Here is a 20,861-nt window from a genome sequence, read left to right as displayed (position 1 = left end):
TTGGTTGGGGCTATTTGACTTGAACTACTGGAAATGGACTTTTCCATCATGTGCTAATGTATTGAGATGCTTCAGACAGCCACATGATACACCAGTTTGAAACATGTTTCTTTATTTACTTTTTTCATTTACAAGATTCTTTTGGTCTCTGTATCTTCTTGTCTCCTGATCTCTCCACCGTTGTGGCTGCTCACTTTGGGTTTTTTACCAGTAATTACTCTTAAAACTTGCAGCTGTGCTCATCATCTGACGGTGTACCTGGTGTGCCGTCCTGACACACCCCTCTCCCCCAGACAGATGCTGAAACCACGCCCACGCCCACAATATACAATATACAAGTTATGTGGGATGAATTAATCAGGCAGCACAAGGTGCACATGCTCAGTACTAATCAGGCACTCATAGGAGAAATGGCAGCAGGTAAATGCAAAGTTTTATGAGCTGAAGTGTAAATCAGCATTTCAATTATACTGCAGCTTTAGTTTGGTGGTGTTAGAGCAAGCGGTTGGAACTCAAATTTGACAGCAAGCTGCATAAAACAAGGTTGTTTTTCAAAAGCATGTTTATGAAAAATGGTGCATAACAAGAGCCGACAGCATCTTGCTAGCATGGCAAGATCGTCTGTCACTTCACATTTATTACACAATGTGTCTTTGTTCTGATTCAATATATTTATGTTTATCATTTATGTTTAAGTAGATTTCTGACCCATTTGCCCTACTGGGCATATTAAAAAACAAAATGAAAAAAACATTAACTTTGGACATTAAAGCCTGTTTTTGATGGCATCTCTTCAGTTCTTGGTAATGTGACAGAGTATTTGCACAGGGCACATCACATGCCCTTATATAGTGTTAAGGGGGCATAACCTATGCTAATATACAATAAAAATCAAGTAGGAGAGAAACCTGAGAAGGTTTGGTGCATCTGGAGTTGACTTCTTTTTATGTTTTCTCTTAACAGAAAGAGGATTTTAAGAGAATCTTGCTGCAGGGACCTATCTTTTCCTTGCAGAGAACCTCATATTTTACTATAAGTCAGTGAACCAAATACCAATTACTGTGACGGCTGTCAGCAAAATGTAAAATGGTGCCAAATGCAAACCTGATAATGCAAAGTGATTAATTAACAGGACTGCAGTGGATCCAGATGGGACGTGATTATGAACATATATACTGTACAGACCATTAACAATCCTCATTTATTGCTGTGCTCTGTACCTGTTCTCAGATGGCTACACTACAGATGACATTGAGTTCTACTGGCGAGGAGGAGACAATGCTGTGACGGGGGTGGACAAGATCGAACTGCCCCAGTTCTCCATTGTGGATCACAAGCTCATCTCCAAGAATGTCGTCTTCTCCACAGGTAATTGCAACAAACTGGGTGAAATGCATGAATCATACTTGGATGAAAACACAAAACCCGATATATAATGGAATCCAATAATATAAGCCCTGAAAAATATTATCTTGAAACATATATGTAAATGTTTTGTACATACATATACTTAACTGTAATTACTTTATTTACATTAAAAAAGCCATTTCATTATTTTGTTTCATTGTCATTACACTGCTACAAAGAAGGCAATATGGCAGTTCATAAATATTGACACTTTTCCCAATCTGCTCTTATCGATATGAAGAATAGCATCCACTAATTTCCAGAAATGCAAAATGTTATGTAAATGTGCAAATGCCACCCTTCCAATGAAGTCCCGTCCTGGGAGACAGACCATGACTTATTTAACAGCAATAAACAAAAAGAATGCTGTCTGATACAATGAAATATTCATCTCTTCCGCATTTTCATATTCATGAATTTGTCATGCAAACAAGCAATTGTATTCAGGACAGCGGTTCTGCTGAATACAGTTTCTGGGTGTACTGTACAGAATGAGAGCACAACACTAATGCAATAATAACACTGGGACTCCACCAATGAGTGGGCTTGTTTAATCTGCCGGGGTCACACGTTCCACGTAACCCTATTAATAACATAATGCTTTCTGATGAATGCACAAGGTTTGTATGCATGTGCGTATGTGCTCGTTATCCACCAGAGTGTGTCCCCGCAGTGTGCCTGATTTTATTGCCTTATGCAGGGATATGGTAGGCAGGGGATTCCCTTTTAACTCGCTGTCTATTGCGTTATGGAGTGAATGACCTGGGGGGCAGCGAGAGATGCAAACATCAGCACTAGTGCCTGGGCATTTACCCAACACAAGTGTCATGATTCACTCCAAGGATAGCCAATGTCATTGTTGCCCTCATAAATAATAAATACTCACAGTTGCACGTCTGTCCTGTCATTTTCTACCCGAGCTGTTTACTCACTTAATAAAGAAATAATTCAGGGATTCTCTCAGTGACTCATGCTAACATTAGCAAAATGAAATAGCATATCTTAGTTGTGGTATTAGAAGAGAAGCTGTGCTGGTACTTTTATAAAAAAAAAAAGAAAAGACTTAATCTTACTTCTTCGGCCCTTTTCTGTTCCTGCATCCAATAGACTTCATATTAGAGTGTATTCTAGCTCTTATTGTGATGCCTCTCCCCATTCAAACCAAAATACAGCCAATTCCCTGAGGGGAGAAATATGTGTGCTGATACAATTTGCCCTTGGCAAAACCCCTGCTGTGGGCTTATTTCAAATAGAGCGTGATAAGCAAAATAAGAGGACCCTCAACAGACAAACCATCAAACCTCTTGCAATATTGGGTATAAACACAGGCAGTGGAGAACAGGTCATTCTGCAGAGCGCTGATGCTTCAGTTCAGTGGATAGAACAAATATGGCTTTTTGCCGAGTGCTGCTGTAATAGACAACTCGAGGATGAGAGTATTGTTGATAAAAGAGCTTGGAAGAAGGAGTGCTGAAGGAGAACAGTCTACATTTTAGGAGACCCTCACAACAATGTCATTAATCAGTCAGTTGTTTTGGTCATTTAGGAAGCCAAAGTGGGAAACATTTACTGGTTTCTTCTTCTGAAATGAATATTGTTCTATTTAGATGTTAGGACTAAGGTTCTTGGAAAATTGGGAGGAACATTTTTTTTAATATTTGAGTACATAGTTAATGGGTTCATCCCAAAAAACAACTGACATATTAATCAAAAATTAAACAATTTGTTCATTTCTGTGATTTCTGAGAGACACTTTTCACCAGAAGACCCTTTGATTACCATTTAAAGACAATATATGGTCACATTCAGTAGCAAATGCTGATGTACCATTATGCTGTTGAAAAAGGGAATAAAAATGCCAGATTGGGTCGAGGTTTAAATGTTGATTTCCTTTTTTTACACTTGATTTGTAGAGTTGGTTCGATTTCTGGTTTTGCCCACCCAGTCTGGCGTTTGAGCTTAAAGCGGTTTGATTTTATGCCAACTGCCTGAACTGGCATTTTGGCAAATTAAAAATGTACCTGTGCCAACGGCGTCATGGGACTGTATCCAACTTGAATTTCCAGTGTTTTCCACTCATAGACTGTTCCTGAATGGGCCACCAAGGTATATTTACGTCCACCAAAGTATATCTCGCAACACATAGAAGCATTTTTATTTTATATGGAAACATCTTGGGCAAAAGGTGATCCCCACTCTCTGCTTCTTCATTTTTTCCCTTCTTCTGTTATTGTGAGTCTGCAAACCAGCTTAGAGGTGCCTTACCGCCATGAAGTGGATTGAAGTCGCTATACTCTAATTCAAACGGCTGCTGAGTCAAATGAGACGCCTACTGGTAAAATCCAGTATACTGGTCCATTGTTTGGCTTAATTTGAAACCAGTTTTAATACCAGCCCAACCCAATTAATTTGTAAACCTATGATAAATGTTATGTGCACAAAATAGCTGACCGTACCACAGCAAACTGACATTCTTAACCCATTTCTTACCAATAGTCCTTTAGGTTGCTAAAACGATCAAAACTGGTTGATTAACATTAAGATTTAGCATCTAAATGGACTCTTACCATAGTGTGGATCAGAAGCCATCACTGCTATCTTACAAATAGCCTGTTTTTGTTTTCCATCCCAAAATACACATTATAAGGCACAATCAGAAAACATAACTCTCTAGATACCTGTCAGCTGTGGTAAACACAGTGGAAATCCGTCACCTAACACTGCTTCTGCTTCCTTTTTTCTCTTCCTTCCACGTTCTCTCTATGCAGGTGCTTACCCTCGTCTGTCCCTGAGTTTTAAGCTGAAAAGAAACATCGGGTACTTCATCCTGCAGACATACATGCCTTCTATACTTATCACCATCCTCTCCTGGGTCTCCTTCTGGATCAACTATGACGCCTCTGCTGCCAGAGTGGCTCTAGGTGAGGCCTGCGATACCAATATAGACAGATAGACAGTGGACATTGAAACTGAAATAGTCTGACCTGAAATACTTTACATGGATTTTTCTTTTTTCCAATTTCACCTCATAACATTCACATCATTCACTTAAAGGACAAATAGAGACCTTGTGGGAGACAAGTTGAGAGAAAAAGGATTTACAATATATTGAATTTACTGACAGATGAAGAAGTGTTATTTTTTAGAAGACCTGTATGACCTGAAAAAAATCAATATATCATCTAATTAAACAATATTCATCATCAAAGATAGACTTTGCAGTGCTGTGAAGACAGGTCCTCAAATGTTGCCTGCTTTTTTTTAAACTTTATTATTTAATTGATTACTACATGATTCTTATGAAGTCATTAGTAACTTCTCTTAAATCACTTCTTAAACTCTTCTCTCTTCACTTCTTAAACTCTTAAACTCACAAATCACTTCTTTTAAATCACTTCTTAAAACCCACTTTTATAGACTTGCTTTTATGTAATGCTTTCAATCCTATTACTCCTTTTACTTCTTCACTTTTTACTTTTTTACTCCTTTTACCTTTTATTTTCTGTGCATCTGAGAGTGTCTTGTGATTGTTCCTGCTTTGTCTCTCATAGTTTTTCTTTTAACGTAAGAATTGTTTTTAGCCTTATGTCATCATTCTCTCTGTAATTAACTGCTCTCTGTCGAAGCACTTTGTCAACTGTTGTTTTTTAAATGGGCTGTATAAATAAAGTTATTATTATTATTAGAGAATAGGACTGCTGATCCACAACAGCACTCACTTCTTTTGTTAACAGGGTCAAATATCCGTCCCCTGTACAACAATTGTGGCTGTATCCCACAGACGTATCATGATGAACGACCGGTTCGATTTGTTTCCACTCTGATTCCAGAGCCTCTGTGCTTTTCTGGAAGTCACAATTTCCCCCCGTCATCCTCGATTATGTAAACCCTCGTGTAGCCTGTGAGGTTTGTATCGAGCCTCTAACTTACTCCGTGCTAATCGGAAGCTCCCTGTCTTGTTTTCACCCAACTCCATCCATCCAGCCTCATCCATCCTTCTACCCATCCCTAGCTTTAGTCGACAAGGCAATTTCGCTGATTGACGACTGAGCTGCATTTAGTGATCCGGGGGGAAGGCGTGCATGGGATTTAATGAAAAAAAAAAGGTAATGCTCCATAATGGAGGCGGGTCAGCAGAGTTGGGAAGTGTTCGGTCACCCCCCGATCTACGCTAGATTCAGGAACCACTTTACTCTGACCTGGTTTCGGGCATTAAAAGGGACCTGTAATGGCTGAATCACATGGCCACTGTGCTGCAGGAATCCTCTGTTGTTATTGTTAAGCTCTTGCAGCAACAGCTTGGGAAAATTGCCTGAATCCTATTTTGAGCGGCGGTCACCTGACAGCTTTGTGACAGCTGTAAAATAATTTAGTAATTGTTTACTGAGACCCTCAATAGAAATTGCCTTAAATAATCACGCTTTGTGTGCTTTCATAGTAGAATATACAGGTGCGTGTGCAAGGATTTGTGAGCTCTATAGGAGCTGAGAACACAATTAATCATGCAAGGAAAATCATATTTAAGCTTTAGAATCAGGCCTCTCATGCCAGTTATAATGCCTGCATATAGATAATACCATAGGCACACACTATTGTACGCACACTACATCCAAGAGCCTGTGCTTCGCTAAAATGGCAAGAATATAAAATGAAATCACTAGAAGCAAGAGTTAGCGTGTCACTCATAATGAGCACAAACTCAACACATTGATATGCACGATTCAACAGTAACTATCCCCACAGCTTGCTGGGCGAGGTTTCTGAAAACTGTCTACAACTCTTCTCAGTAGGAGTTCTCCGCTAATGAACAAGACCAAGGTTGACATTTGAATTTTAAATCGCTGCAGCGCTTCAGGTGCACGTCTTTTAGCTCGTCTCCCCATGCATGGTTTGAAGTCGTGGGGGTAAGCCCCTCAGGTTCATTGATCCTGGCAGGTTTAATCAAGCAACGACATGGTATCAAGTAGATCAGAGAGATGTCTTACACTTGGCAGGATTAAAGCTGTCACAGTCAGTTGGAACACTATAGTAAATAAGGCTTTCAGTTAAATGCTGCTATTGTTAATGCAAGAAGTGGATTTGTTACTGCATTATATTAGTTAATAAAGCTATACTCTACAACTTTTTTTTATTATTATTAAACCCCCTAACGATCCAACAGCTCGTTTGGCTGACTTTCTGTCTTTCACAGGCTGAAAGGGGATCAGTTTTAATGAAGAGACTGGTCTCATATCAAACTAAAAGACCCAAGAAATCCATATGTACCAACCTTGTCATGACGTCTTGTCAAAGGGAGCTAAATAACGATTCAAAGTTAAGCTAAATTTTGTCAAGGGAAAAACTGACATGGTCAGATATGTGAATAAATAAGGGTACTTTATAGAATTTCACTTCATGCGAACCCCATGCAGATTGGGGACCAGTCCAAGACCAGTTTTTCTCATGCAGCACAACATGTTATTGTGCTGATAGTATTTGAATATTTTTGCATACTGTGGTCCCAAAACAGACTTGGAAATGCATAAATTGCATATGACTGTAAAGCTGAGTCTTTTAAAACCCCAGTACCAAAAAAGTTTAGATGCAATGTACAACATATATAAAAACAGAATGAAGAGTTTAAGTGTATATTTACAACAAAAATATCTTATCAGTTTTAACACAAGTTATTCTGTCTTTGTACAGTTTTCAATTGATTATATATTACAAAGGACTTGCAAATTACCGTATTCTGTTTTATTTAGGTTCTAGACAACGTTCCATATTTTTGGGAATCTGTGTTTTAGTTTAATAAGCTCAATTTGATTCACGTGTGATTATGTTATTCCCCATTTCATTTCAGTGAGGCCATTTTTTTTTTACTCGACCTCACTGTATAAAATTATCTGTTGTGACCTCTAAGATTATCACAGCCTCGTAAAACTTTACAACCACAAAGTACAGACCTACAGCATTCAGAGGATGTATGGCTGTTCTAGATATATTGACGATTGGGGTTTTTTCTCAGCCGTTTACAGAGCAGAATTTCTCCCCATTTGTCTGTGAAAAAAGCAGGGTTTTTTTATGCCACAATGCCACAACACGTCCTACGTAAATAATTATATTTTGAAAAATGAATGCAAAAATCTTCAAAATCGAGGATGCACACCTTCGTGCCATGTGCAAGCCACATACGAAATCTTAGGTCAGTCTGACTAACGGTCAGAGAGATATGCCCTAGACACACATCCACACACACACACACACACACACAGACGCTTCTTGCTTTTATAGATTAGCATTTATTTTTCTGTCATGTTCCTCTAGTCCTTTGTGTCTTCATGAGGTAATAAGACAAAAAACAGGGCACTGAATGGTAAGGGGGTTAACATTCTTGATTCAAACCACTTTCTTATAATGTAATGAATGTGGTCTTTCTCCTCCAGGTATTACCACGGTGCTCACCATGACAACTATCAACACCCACTTGAGAGAAACCCTACCCAAAATCCCCTATGTCAAGGCCATTGACATGTACCTCATGGGCTGCTTCGTCTTCGTCTTCCTGGCTCTGCTAGAGTACGCGCTGGTAAACTACATCTTCTTTGGAAGGGGCCCTCAACGTCAGAAAAGGGCAGCTGAGAAACTAACTACAGCCAACAATGAAAAGATGAGGATGGATCCAAACAAGGTATGAACAGCTTTACTTGCCTCAACTTGCATTTTCCCAATTCCACAATATTTTTCTGAAATATGCCTGCGTGTGTTTGGATCAATCTGGTGAGTAAAAACTCTTGATGAGCTTTCCCATTCTAAAATTTCCAAGTGGAAGCAGTTTTTCCTCTGTTCTGGATTCACAGAATCCCATATTTTCTTTACTTTGCAGTGAAATTTTAATTTAATTATTCATAAAGCTGTCTAAGGAGCTCGGAATAATTACAAGCAAAGAAAAGAAATGTCACCACTTCAAATGGAGGGTTGACCTAATGTTTCTCGCCTTCACTGTGCCAAGGAAAGCTGGCCTAATAAGCTTGTACTATCCCTGTTTGAAATCCAAATGAGACATGTTGCCAGCTGAAATGGAGGGAAAGAAGGTCTCACAGCCACTTGGCTCTTTGTCTTGATAGAAAGAGTTGCGTTCACTTTCCCAGTTTGTGCTCCCAGATGACGTGAACCAAATGCTTACTAGCAAAGATGCAAAATGCCAACCATAACATGGCTGCACATAAACATGCTGATATAAGCTGAATATGTATTTATGTCTCCACTGAGCAGAAATATGGTTGCATAAATATTCTGAACTCAAAGGATTTAATTATGTCGTAATATGTTTAATGTTTCCAACTTATACTCGCCAACACACACTTCCACTACTTTTCAGTTGCTCAAGTAACCATGGTGACTGTTTTCGTTGCAGTGGCTGGTGGGGAATGTAGTTGGCAGAGATGATACTTTGTATGCAAGAATGAAACAAAGAGATCTTGATGGTCATGACTCGATGTGGGAACCAATCTTTGTGGGTGACGCAGCAATTGGTCTTGGAGATCAAAAGAATAAGGTACTGCAAAAACCTATTACAAAATGTCAAATTGTGTTGAAGTGCTAGTTTACATTTAGTTGTTTAGTTTTTTTGGCAAAACAAGACATTTTATCATGTCATAAAGCTGATAATGAATTACCAAATATTTTCCTGTTTTGCACATCCAACAGACTCGGTGCAGCAGTTATTTGTGTTGTATTTTGTTGTGTTTTTTGCCCACCTGGTAAATATAATTCCAATATTGTTAGAATCTTCTTAGATCTTGACTAACTCCCAAGGGAAATATCTTGCTTTTTAGTTTCCACATGTGAACACTCCAAAATAACTTTTTTTTTAGCGCCACCTAAGGTGAATTAATGTAAAAATCACTGTGGAGAGCATCAGAACTATATAACTAAATAACTATTACCAGATGTAATGGTTGTAGCAAGTTTTGTTTAAGCTTTGCAGGGTTGTTTATTCATTATTTGCTTTAGAGTAGCTTTTCTAACTTTTGTGTACACAAATTTGATAGGGCTGGGCAATATGGACCAAAAGTCATATCCCAATATATTTAGGCTGGATATCGATATACGATATATATCCCGATATTTGTATCGCAAAGTGAGAGCAAATGTTCAGTCAAAGTCACAAGTAGTTTCATTGAAACTGTTTATATAAGTGAACATAAATACTGTATAAAAACAGCAGTACCTTTTTGTTAAACCAAAGCTCCATATAGTGCACATTTAAATAATAAAATATCTTTTCTGAAATAAATATATTATGAGACGTAACAAGATTATTACATCATCAATACATGTAGAAATAAGTCTTATATCACTTACCTACCTATAACCCATTTAGCTGGCCAGTTAAAACATGTTAAAAGCATGAAAGCAGTTTTTCTCAGTGTTGCCCTTTGCCTAGTTACTGCAGTTAGGCTTTGTAGGGCAGTATAGTCTTAAAAGAAAGAGGAATGAGTCCATGTTAAAATGAGCTGACAATGTGAACATAATAGAACTGAGTCCCCTTCGATTAAAATAGAATATATGTTTGTTTTTTTAAACTAAACAACCCATATACTGTATAATAACTCTCTGTATCATTCATCAAATTACAGGAAATAATTTCACCCACAGTGAATTCATTTATTGTGAATAATATATTTTTATGTTCTCCACCTTTTAAAAGAAAAAATAAGACATATATTTTTAATCATTTTAGCAAAATGTGATTTATCAGAGAAAAACTGTTTTTAATACATCAGACAAACTTGACTCTTATCCAGATGGACTCGCATGAAAATATCCTGTTGGGCAACCTGGACATCAAGAACGACATGGGCGTCACAGAGCTGGCTCTGGGTCTCAACGACCCCCGTAATACCATGCTGACATACGACAGCTCGACTCTACAGTACCGCAAAGCAGGGCTGGCCAGGCACAACTTTGGCCGGAACACGCTGGAGTGCCACATGACTCAAAAGAAGAGCCGACTACGGAGGCGCGCTTCACAGCTTAAGATCACCATCCCAGACTTGACTGATGTAAACTCTATTGACAAATGGTCAAGGATGATCTTCCCAACCGTCTTCTCCTTCTTCAACATTGTTTACTGGCTTTACTATGTCAACTAAAAGAAACAAAGGACATCAGTGGGGGCAAGAACAAACAGCAAAATATGTTGCTCATTTGTTGTTTGTATCTGGTTTGTTTCATATTTATGTGATCTTGTAAACTGGACTGAATTACATTCAGGACTGGATCCATCATATCTTGGAATAACGCATTTGCTGGCTAACACGTGAAAACCTTATAGAAGAGAGATTACAAACATATAAGGTGCCTGTTCCTGAGTATTTGTTTAAATTTTACATATTTTGTGAATTGTGTATCTTGCCATTTTTTTAAATGTTTGTTTGCATAGTTTTTTATGTTTTTATTTTTATTTATAGTATACATAATTCATTGCCAAAATGTCATATCAGTTCGTAACAAATGAACATATTTGAATTTACTTTTACTTTTACTGAGACTACTTATAAAAAGTGCTGAAGCAAGTTTCAGGTCAGCAGGGTTTTCTAATATTAAGTCAAAGACACAAATTTATTGTTACGAGAATTAATTTCATACTAATATTATAAGGGCCTAAAGTTCACAATATACAATATCATATTATGTGAAAGAAACTTCAGTTCACCTTTTTCTACTTTAATATCCTGGGAGCTCTATATAATTATTTCATACACCATTAGGGGTAGCGTTAAGAAATATCAACTAAGCATTCCAAAAACGTCCAAGTTTTAACTCAGATTGCACACAAGCAGCCTGCTGATGGTCAAAAATGATAAGAAGCATAATGCTAATACAGACAGTAATTATTATGTACTGTGTCAAATTGCTGGAAGAGAGTAGGACAAACAGGGAGAAATATGTAGGAGTGAAACTATAAAATAATGTCTTTAGCCAAATTGGCTTTAATATCTATTATTATAGTCGATAATATTGGACCCAAAAGCACATATGGATGTCTTTGGGGTAGAGTGTATGTAAGAAATTAGTGTAGTCTTTTACTGTCCATGTACTTAAATATCACCTGTATAGCATTTATTATAGGGATAATATGACCTATAAAATTCCCTTTTCAGCTCTCTATTTTTCTTTCTTGGATACATATTTAAAACACTGACAAAAAAATGCTGAAAAGGCACTTTATTAGCTTTGACAATTATTTCATTGTTCAATAATAACTCAGATGGTGAAGCTAAAAGGACTCCATTGGTCCACCGAAAGGCCAGAATAAATTAAAAGCACAAATAACGTCAAATATCAGCTTTTGACAGCATTATTTTAATATATATTTTTTCTATGCAGATGATATGTCTTTCTTTGTTGCTATTGAGTTTATATATTACATCTGCCTCCCAAAGTAGATTATTATAATTCTTATTAGTTTAAAACCTTTTAGCCATGAGTTATTTCCTGATTGAAAAAATGGGTTGATAATCATAAAGGACATAGCCGTAAATCTAAAACGAACAAAATGGATTATTTACAAACAACGCTGTGCTTTTGACTGTATGTACACAAAGTAGATTTTATAAAAGATTTTGCACACAAGTTCTTAAAAGCCATAGAGGCTGTTACCGTAGTTCTTCTAATACCTGGTGCTTATGGGGGCTGTCTTGTGAGGAACTTTATTAATATGACCACGATCACACTTTATGTTTCAGTTATAACAAATATAGAACTACAACTAGGGCTGCAATACACAAGGGTGTCATATCCCTCCCCCCATAGATCTGCCACACTGTCCGTATGAATGAACTCTGGTGGTATGGCCTCTTTTTTCCACATACACAAAGTACCAAATCATTCGTCAAAGGAGTTGGAGTTGCTGTGAGTGACTAAAGCTAATTTGAGAAATTGTACCTTGAAGAACATTGCTATAAAACATATAACAGAAGAGAAGGTCGCTCCAAATATATGATATTTATGAGGACTGGAGCTTTTCTCTCAGGTGGTTCTTTTGATTTTACCCTAAAATAACAAAGATCTAACTCCAAGGGTTAATTTCTCCTTGTACGCCATTCATTTTGATTGTGAAGGTGTGAGTGAACACTAAACAATAATATTCTAATTGTTTACTGAAAATGTAGCCACATACAGTTATGTCTCACTGCATGCTCTGTACAGTAGTAACTCCTTGATATTCTGTTTTTTGCTCACTATCTCTGTTCTCACTGAATTGTTTCATTTCATTTGTGCTTTTTCTGTGTTTAATTCACCTCACAAATGAGCATACATAAGTCTGTAATTACAATTTATATAAAAAAAAAAGTATGTCTGATTAGTATTTCAAATATTGATGATGTTATATAAAGAATATTTACATTTTTCTAAAAAGCATTTACGTAACAGTTACAACTGTTTGAAGAATGACACAATGATGCATTTTCACAAGCACTGCCCAACAACTGAAATGTAAACTTTGATTGAACATTGTGCAATGTTCTAACTTACAATAACCTCACTGGTGTTTACATGTTACTCATCAAAATGAACCATTTACACATTGTTTTGATCTAGGTACTGAAAACTGTGCATAGTGAGTAATTTGTTATGTATTGTTTGGGGAGTTTTTTGGTAGTTCTGGTGATTATTTCAAACTAAATTCTTCTCATTTTTCTTGTTTTTAATGTTTATTTTACAAGCACATTTTTTAAAAACACAAAAAGATCGAGATAGATTCTGATATCTACTAGAAAACTGATTATTGGCATTGTAAATCCTTTTATAGATGAGGATGAGTTGATCTATAATGTCTCCAAAAAACATATTTAAATGACTATGTATATATCGGATATTCTATTATAATTATCAATTGGAACATACTATTCCTGTATATAAAAACATATGAGCTTTTAGCAGAAAAGACAAAATAGACATTTATTAATAAAACCATTTATACTGTAATGTTAAGAGAATGCAAAGGCTGGTGTGAAACAATGTAAATAGTCTATTTTACAGTGTCACTTCATCACTGTTTGTTTCTTTTTTGCTCAGTTTGTCGAAGCACATTTCTTTGGTTTTGCCAAAATGTAACATATATTCATGAATGTAGTTGATATTCTTTTGCAGCATGTATTTGCTGTAATGTGTCAGCAAAAGTATTACAATTTCTTGTACCAATGATCAGCTAAATACAGCTTAATGTACACCACCTTTTCAAACACACACGTACACACACACACAAAGGGTGAAGTGATAAAGAGGCTACCGATGCCTTTTTAATCAGCCCTAAAGTCAACCATCTCAGGTCAGCACAATTCACACTAAACAACAACAACCTACAACTTCAAACCCAAGAATTGTACTTAAGAAAAAGTACCTTAGTGAGCTTGTTTCTGATGTTTTTCTCTGTCTTGTGTTTGCTTTCTGTGTTTAACACAAAGACCCATAAAACTGTATACAGTACAGATTTACAGTGCTAATAGTATGGCACATTTTTTCATTGGCAGAATCTAAACACAGGAAATATATTAAATAGCATTAAGGTACTAAATCCACCTCAGCCATAGACATGTCTCAATCTATCCATTATAAATATATTTCTTAATCTTCAGAATAACATTGTATGTGGTATGACATGTATGTGTATTTGAGTGTGAGAGTGGATGTATACTGGCCAGTCAGTAATGTGTCTTTTCCAAAGCACACCGGCAACTGGCAAGAAAGGTCTGCTTCATAAGTTCTACACTTTGAATATGTGTTTGTACTTCACAGCGCTTTTTTGTTTCATATATTTTTATACTTCTATACTCCTGTGTAAAAAAAATAACTGCAAACACTGTTGTTTGGCAAAACCTTGTAAATCAAATTTTGGCAATTTTCACATTTATACTATACAGAATGATTACATTGTCCTCTAGGGGTTCTGATCCCTTCATGATCCCTTGTATAGAGTAAAAAAATGGTTGTACATGGTTTGGAAATGGCTTTTTTTCTCTTCATTCCTGGAAAGTTAAGGTTTTTGGAAATGTTAGGGTTTCATCAGACAGTAGAGTCTCTCTGGAGAGCAAGGACAGACTGACATCCTAAAAGCCTAAATGACACATCTTGGTGACAGTGTATGTTTGCACACACTCACAGAAGAAGCCTTAGCCTCCTGCTTCCCTGGACTTCACTCCGAGGAGCATCAACCCTTCTTACCCTCTCGACACCCTCCACCTTGAAAAATCCTTGTATGTGCCACTCACGAGAACATTCCCAGAAACCCAGAGCTGTACCCTTCTCAAAGATAAGCCCTGTAAAAGTCAGTGTCTGTCTTTACTATGAAAAACCTATGGAAATGAATACATTGTCAATAAATATTGTATACAGTTCTAAACCTGAGTGTTTATTTTTGCACTAGATCTGAGGCAGAGAAAATAAATTATACTTTTTGATGAATTGGGCAAGCATTATACCAGTTTATCATCAACATCATATTGCCTGATTGCAGATGTGGCAGACTTGCAGACTTTCAAACTTGTTTTGTTTTTTTTTCTCAGACCATGCGGGTACAGTTTGCATAAAAATGTAAGGTTGAGTGACCTTGTTAACTTGAGACTTTCAGATGAAAGCATGGTTGCCTGGAATAAGTTACATTAAAGGTTGGCGTAAATAATAAACACATATTAGTATGTATTTCCAATTGATTAAAGTAAAATTAAAAAAAACTTTGTGGTCGTGTTTTCAACATTTCCCATCACTACAAGCAGCCACAGTGCATTCAGATGAGTCACCAGTTAACATAGTCATTCATGAAAATGTAACACCGTCGTCATTTTAACAGGAGGGAACTATTGGAGAAAAATGATATTCGACAGCTTGAGCATCATTAATTCTCACAAAACAGCATTCACTTTCACATTCATTATGTCCAAAATCATGCTTTTCAGTTCACCATTAAACAAAAATGTTCAATGAACACATTCTATTAGCAGGTTGAGACTTTTTCATGTGCAAGTGGCCCTGGTTTCATCCGAATAGGTTGAAGAGGATTGAAAGGTGGTCTGCCCCACAATAAAAAAAATCTCTCTGGTGGCGGATGCTGTGCACTACATTACATCAACTCAATACAGAAAAAGTATTAGAGTGTCTGCTTGGGCAACATTGAAAGTCATCCCATCAACTAATACGTGTTTTGTGAATTCCATGTTGAAGGCCAAAGTTTGTTTGATTTTCAAATAACTTTATTCCAAAGCTAAGTAGCTTCAAGGTCACTTCTACTCTGGCAGTGAGTGGCTAAATTTTCCAAACCACCGCTCATGCATTTGCATTTCAATTTCAAGGCTTCACATCACACAGATCAGTAATACATACACATTAAAATGTCGAGTGAAATAATGCTTATCTGGTGCTGAGAAATGCTACAACTGCTTGAGTAGTGTGTTATCAGCAAATTCCTAACTCTCTGCATGCGAACAGTTCAAACAAAACTAGTTCTGCTCTTAATAATTTAAAGCAGCAGTCACACAGCAGATCAAACAAAGTCCTCTCATTCTGGGTGAAAGTGAAACAGAGGCAGCTGCATGTCACACGTTCGTTTCAGCACTGAGGCTTTTCAGTACTCTCACTCTTCCACTGGCTGTCAGTGAACCCTCCAGATTTTTGGGATCAAGAACTTCTTCCTCCAGGAGATGATTTAAAATACATAAAAAAAATGTATTTAAAATTCTATTATGACACAAAGGAATTATAAAATGTGCAGTCTACAGAAGGATCCAATAAAAAAGCAGTTACTTCTGGAAAAAAGAAAGAAAATTCCCATTACTCTCAAGTTCACACATTAAATGCTTCAATTTTTAGCTGCATTATTATTAATACCTGGTAAAAATGACTGTTCAGTAAGTGTTAAGCCGCAAACGGCAGATGATCATCAATAGCGATTGCTGCCTTTGTATGGTACAACAAAGATAACTACAACTAAAGGCGAAATAGTCAGAGTACTTTGCAGAAAGTTGGTGTCAAAGATACAGAGAAGAAAACCTGCAGCCTGTTGAGACATTCAATCTGTGAGAATGTTATGTTAGCACAGCTCAAGGTCTCAAGATGGAAGAGGACTTTATAACCTATTTTTATTGAAGAAAAGATAGCTATAGAAAAGAAAATTGCATTAAGAAGAGTGCAGACCATGAGAATCTCTTAACAACACATGTTAAATCAAGCCCCTGTATAGATAGATAGATAGATAGATAGATAGATAGATAGATAGATAGATAGATAGATAGATAGATAGATAGATAGACTTTATTTATCACAAGCTGGGAAATTACAGTGTAGCAGCAGCATTACACACAGAGACAATAACAACACAATTAAATAAAAAGAACAAGCTAGGCATACTTCACCAACATGTACATTTAATATCAATTAAATTTAATTACGGTTCCAATAGAATACCACATGACTTTTTCAAAAGTAGTTGTTCTGCCAGTTCTGTGCAAGCATTAACAATAAAACAGAAAAAAACTGGACCAATATGTGAAGTGGGATATTATGGAGAATCCACTGTGCTATGGATCAGTACACAGCAGCCAAATGGTGACCCACACAGACTCCCCTGATGAAAAGTTATTCATTGTGTGACTCATGCTGCATCCTTCCTCCTAGTCATGCGGACATGATCAGTGGTTCCCAGTATGGGAATGCTGCGTCACCATTAACTGAAAAAGTGCCATGTGTGATTTGTACCCTGGTGGTCTTGTTGTGCTTCAAACCCTGACATGAAGCTGTTAATGAGAGAACGTGGTTTCTGGAAGACAGCGGTCTCTGTGGACTGCTGTTATGAAGCCGCAACACATGACTAGGCACTTTAAAATATCTGACAGAATTCTGCTTCTAAAGAAATGGGGATGAATGAGATGCCACAAAACAGAAACTGCATTGCCTTTGGGCAAACCACTGAAACACTCCGAAGTTCCACACTGTTTGTTGGCAGATAGTTTACCGTCTCCGGCTTATAATGTGCCTGTTTAAAATGCATAAGTAGCACAGCATTAGCCAGCCTAATCAAAAGAATCTGCATCCCATGGCAACAAAGATTTTTCAAATTTGCATTGACATTTTTTATAGAAGACACAGCGCATCGCTGAATTTGAAACTGAGCCACCGTGGTGTAGAAATAGAGCTCTTGTGGCTCTGGATAGGACATGAGTCATGACACAGAACTGTAGGCAGGCCTGGCATTGCAACAAAGACATTTGGGTTTCATGCAAAATGCTCCTTTTCATCTTTCACCCACAACACCGTCTTTGGTCATCACCCACAGCCGGTACGTGTGTGTGTGTGTCATTCAGTGTTTCAGATTAAACCAACAAAGAGAAGTAGCGTTTCTTCACACCAGGTTTATTGTGGAGGGTGACTCACCTATGAGGGGTGCTTGTATTGAAAAAGCATGACCCTGTGAGATTTTGCATCTGAAGCAATAGAAGAAGCTGGGACACCGGAAGTGAGTTTGTTAGTGTGCCCATATAAAAGCTTCCTTTACACTTTTGTAAATCCCTGTGTGAATCATGTTGACATGGCAAGACTTGCTAGAGCAACACTGACCAATTAGTGTTTACCGTCCACTGCATGGACTTAGACACATGTAGCTTCCATGTACTCTAACAGACACGCAGGAAAATCCATAACACAACCAGTAGCTTTAATTGCAGATAGACATCAAGAGATAATAGCTTCCTGTATTAGATGTAGTTTGATAACAATGTGAAAGTATAGACCAATTTACTTTTTGAGAGGTTGAAGAGAGTTCAAGATTGACTGCTGCTATTGAATGTTACTAATTGACCCATTTTTGGCAAAAATCGACAAACTATAGTATGACTTTTTTTGAGGGGGTCATTTTTCAACATCCCAAAATATGTTGTTTTTTTTCTCTCATTTCTATAGAAACTATACTACCACATGTATCAACAGACTATAATTGACCCATTTCAAGCAATTTCAGGCATTTTCAAAAGGACAAATCAACATATTGACGGTGATATTGAGGAGGTGATTTTTGGACATCCCATAATATGGTGTTTTTCTGTCATTTCTGCTGATATAATGCTCTAAAATGTATTGACAGACTATAATTGACCCACTGATAGCACTTTTAGGCATTTTAAAATTTGATCATTTTTGACAAAAATCAACATACTATAATATGACGTTTTTTAGGGGGTCTTTTTTCAACATCCCAAAATGTTTTTTTTTTTTCCTCTCCTTTCTATACAAACTATACTACCACATGTATCAACAGACTAAAATTGACCCATTTCAATGGATTTTAAGGGATTTCAATATTTGACGATTTTTGGCAAAAATCGACATATTATAGTATGACTTTTTTGAGTGGGTCATTTTTGGACATCCCAAAATATGGTGTATCATTAGACAATATTTCACCCATTTTAATCATTTTCAGGCATTTTAAAATTTTACCATTTTGGACAAAAATCGCCAAACTATAATATGACTTCTTTTGAGGGGTAATTTTTTGACACCCTCAAAAGAAAATTCATAGTATATAGATATTTGTCAAAAATGGTCAAATTTAAAATGCCTAAAAATGCTAGAAATGGGGCAATTATAGTCTGTTAATACATATTAGAGCATTATTTGGCCAGAAATGACAGAAAAAAAACATATTTTTGGATGTCCAAAAATGACCCCCTCAAAAAAAGTCATACTACAGCATGTCGATTTTGTCAGTATTGTCCGATTTTAAAATGCCTAAAAATGCTTAAAATGGGTCAAATATTGTCTGTTCTTACCAATTACATCATAATATGGCCAGAAATGAAAGAAAAACGTATATATTTTGGGATGTACAAAAATGACCCCATCGAAAAAGAGTTTTTTGCCCTAAACCTAAGTCAGTGGTTTTATAGCCTAAATTCACTGAAACTGCAGTCTTTTTGTACAACCGCTAACTGTACATGTATGTATAATAACGTGCTATTTTTAGAATGCTCCACTGTATCAGGAGCCGCAACACGCTCATATGGGTCATTTTGACAAACGCTCATATGAATTGTTATGGGTTGTGTTGACAAATGGTCTATTCTGTGGTTGGAGATCTTGAGCAGTTGGAAATATTTTAGGGGAATCATTAACCCTGTGAATGACCTTCCTTTATCTTTCTCCTGCCATCCACTAACTCCTGGTCATATGTCTTTCAGTCACTGCTTTGATGGGTTATGATCTGATGTTTCCAGTTCCTCTTTGGTAAAGAGGAAAGTTCTGGGTCTGACATCTTGATGGGTCCAGGCACTCTTTTGTTATTTTTTGGCCAGACCTTCTGACTCCCACAGTTTTACTAAACTTCTGTTAATAAATAATAATTTGCTTTATCCATGGGATATATATTGTAGTCACAAATTGGAGCTAAAATGTTTTGTGGCCGTAACAATGGCTGATTCTAAATGCCAGAAACATTTCTCTGAACTTAATGATGATAAAACTTAATTTCTGTTGACTTTGTTTGGCAAGGTCTTTGCCCACTGAAGCTATTGAGCTGAGCTACTTTTCTCAGTCAGCAAGGCAGAACAAGGTTGACAGATTAAAGCTTTACTTTTGTGATTCTGCTTTGTTAATTTATTTTCTCATCTTACGAGACTTCAAGAAACATCTTTAATTTCTCCGTCTCTGCCTCTCTCCCTTCTGTATGTGTGTGTCCCTAGTTAATTAGGAGGAATATATGTTAATGGGACGCTGCTAGCAGACTAATTAAGATTCTGATTAGAGCGAAGATACTGTCAGCCAGTCCCAATGTGTGTATGTGTGTGATTGTGTGCACTTATGTGTGCGTCTTGCTGCTGGCTTGCTTGTCGAGGAAATCACCCCGACTCTAACAAGCACTGGATGAACAGATTACACAATGTACTGTATCTGTTTGTTCTCTGGTCGGAAAATGAAGCAGATTCTTAGCTACAACTGTGAATAACCATTCTTTTTTTCCCCTTTTTTAAATAATTGATTATGATTACTTCATTCAGCCAAAGAATATGGAGTTGAATCTGTTGAGTAGGAGGTAGTTGGAGTCCATTTGCAGAAGACCACAGGCTGAATTTAAGTCAGGAAGATAATGATTCCTCTAATAATGGGTTTATTGTGTGTTTGTGTGGGTTTGTGGATGTGTTTTTCTGTGTGTTTTTGCCACTTCGTTTTGTTGCATGGTATCACTTTGTACATACAATGTGCAGGCAGGCTATTTCTTCCTGCTGGGAGAAAATCCAAGATCCTTCCCTCAAGTCCACCATAGCAACAGTGTATTGACAAGAGGTGAAAAAAAGTCATATTAACAATTCCTTTTTGTCTTTCTTGCCTCGTCTCCATGTGAGTCACTCTTTCTGTCACAGTTTCTTCCCCTCTATTTATTTCTCTTTAACACTTCATTCTCCTCTACCAGCTTTTGTTTT

At 37.0% G+C, this 20,861-nt stretch overlaps 1 protein-coding gene across 1 annotated transcript in view; it reads left to right on the top strand.

Moving 5' to 3' along the window:
* The window catches only part of LOC131986614 (gamma-aminobutyric acid receptor subunit beta-2), an 87,558-nt gene extending 73,330 nt beyond the window's left edge, over positions 1 to 14,228 (top strand). The window contains exons 6-10 of the mRNA XM_059351656.1: positions 1,231 to 1,368; positions 4,176 to 4,328; positions 7,833 to 8,077; positions 8,804 to 8,944; positions 10,197 to 14,228. Of these exons, the coding sequence (XP_059207639.1) occupies positions 1,231 to 1,368; positions 4,176 to 4,328; positions 7,833 to 8,077; positions 8,804 to 8,944; positions 10,197 to 10,544 (1,025 nt within the window). The 3' untranslated portion in view covers positions 10,545 to 14,228. The remainder of the gene's footprint in view (positions 1 to 1,230; positions 1,369 to 4,175; positions 4,329 to 7,832; positions 8,078 to 8,803; positions 8,945 to 10,196) is intronic.
* The last annotated feature ends 6,633 nt before the right edge of the window (positions 14,229 to 20,861 follow it).

The sequence above is a fragment of the Centropristis striata genome, chromosome 15, assembly GCF_030273125.1.
Source record: "Centropristis striata isolate RG_2023a ecotype Rhode Island chromosome 15, C.striata_1.0, whole genome shotgun sequence".
Classification (NCBI taxonomy): Eukaryota; Metazoa; Chordata; class Actinopteri; order Perciformes; family Serranidae; genus Centropristis; species Centropristis striata.
The sequence above is the reverse complement of the archived record's forward strand: the minus strand, read 5'-3'. Positions and strand labels throughout refer to the sequence as shown.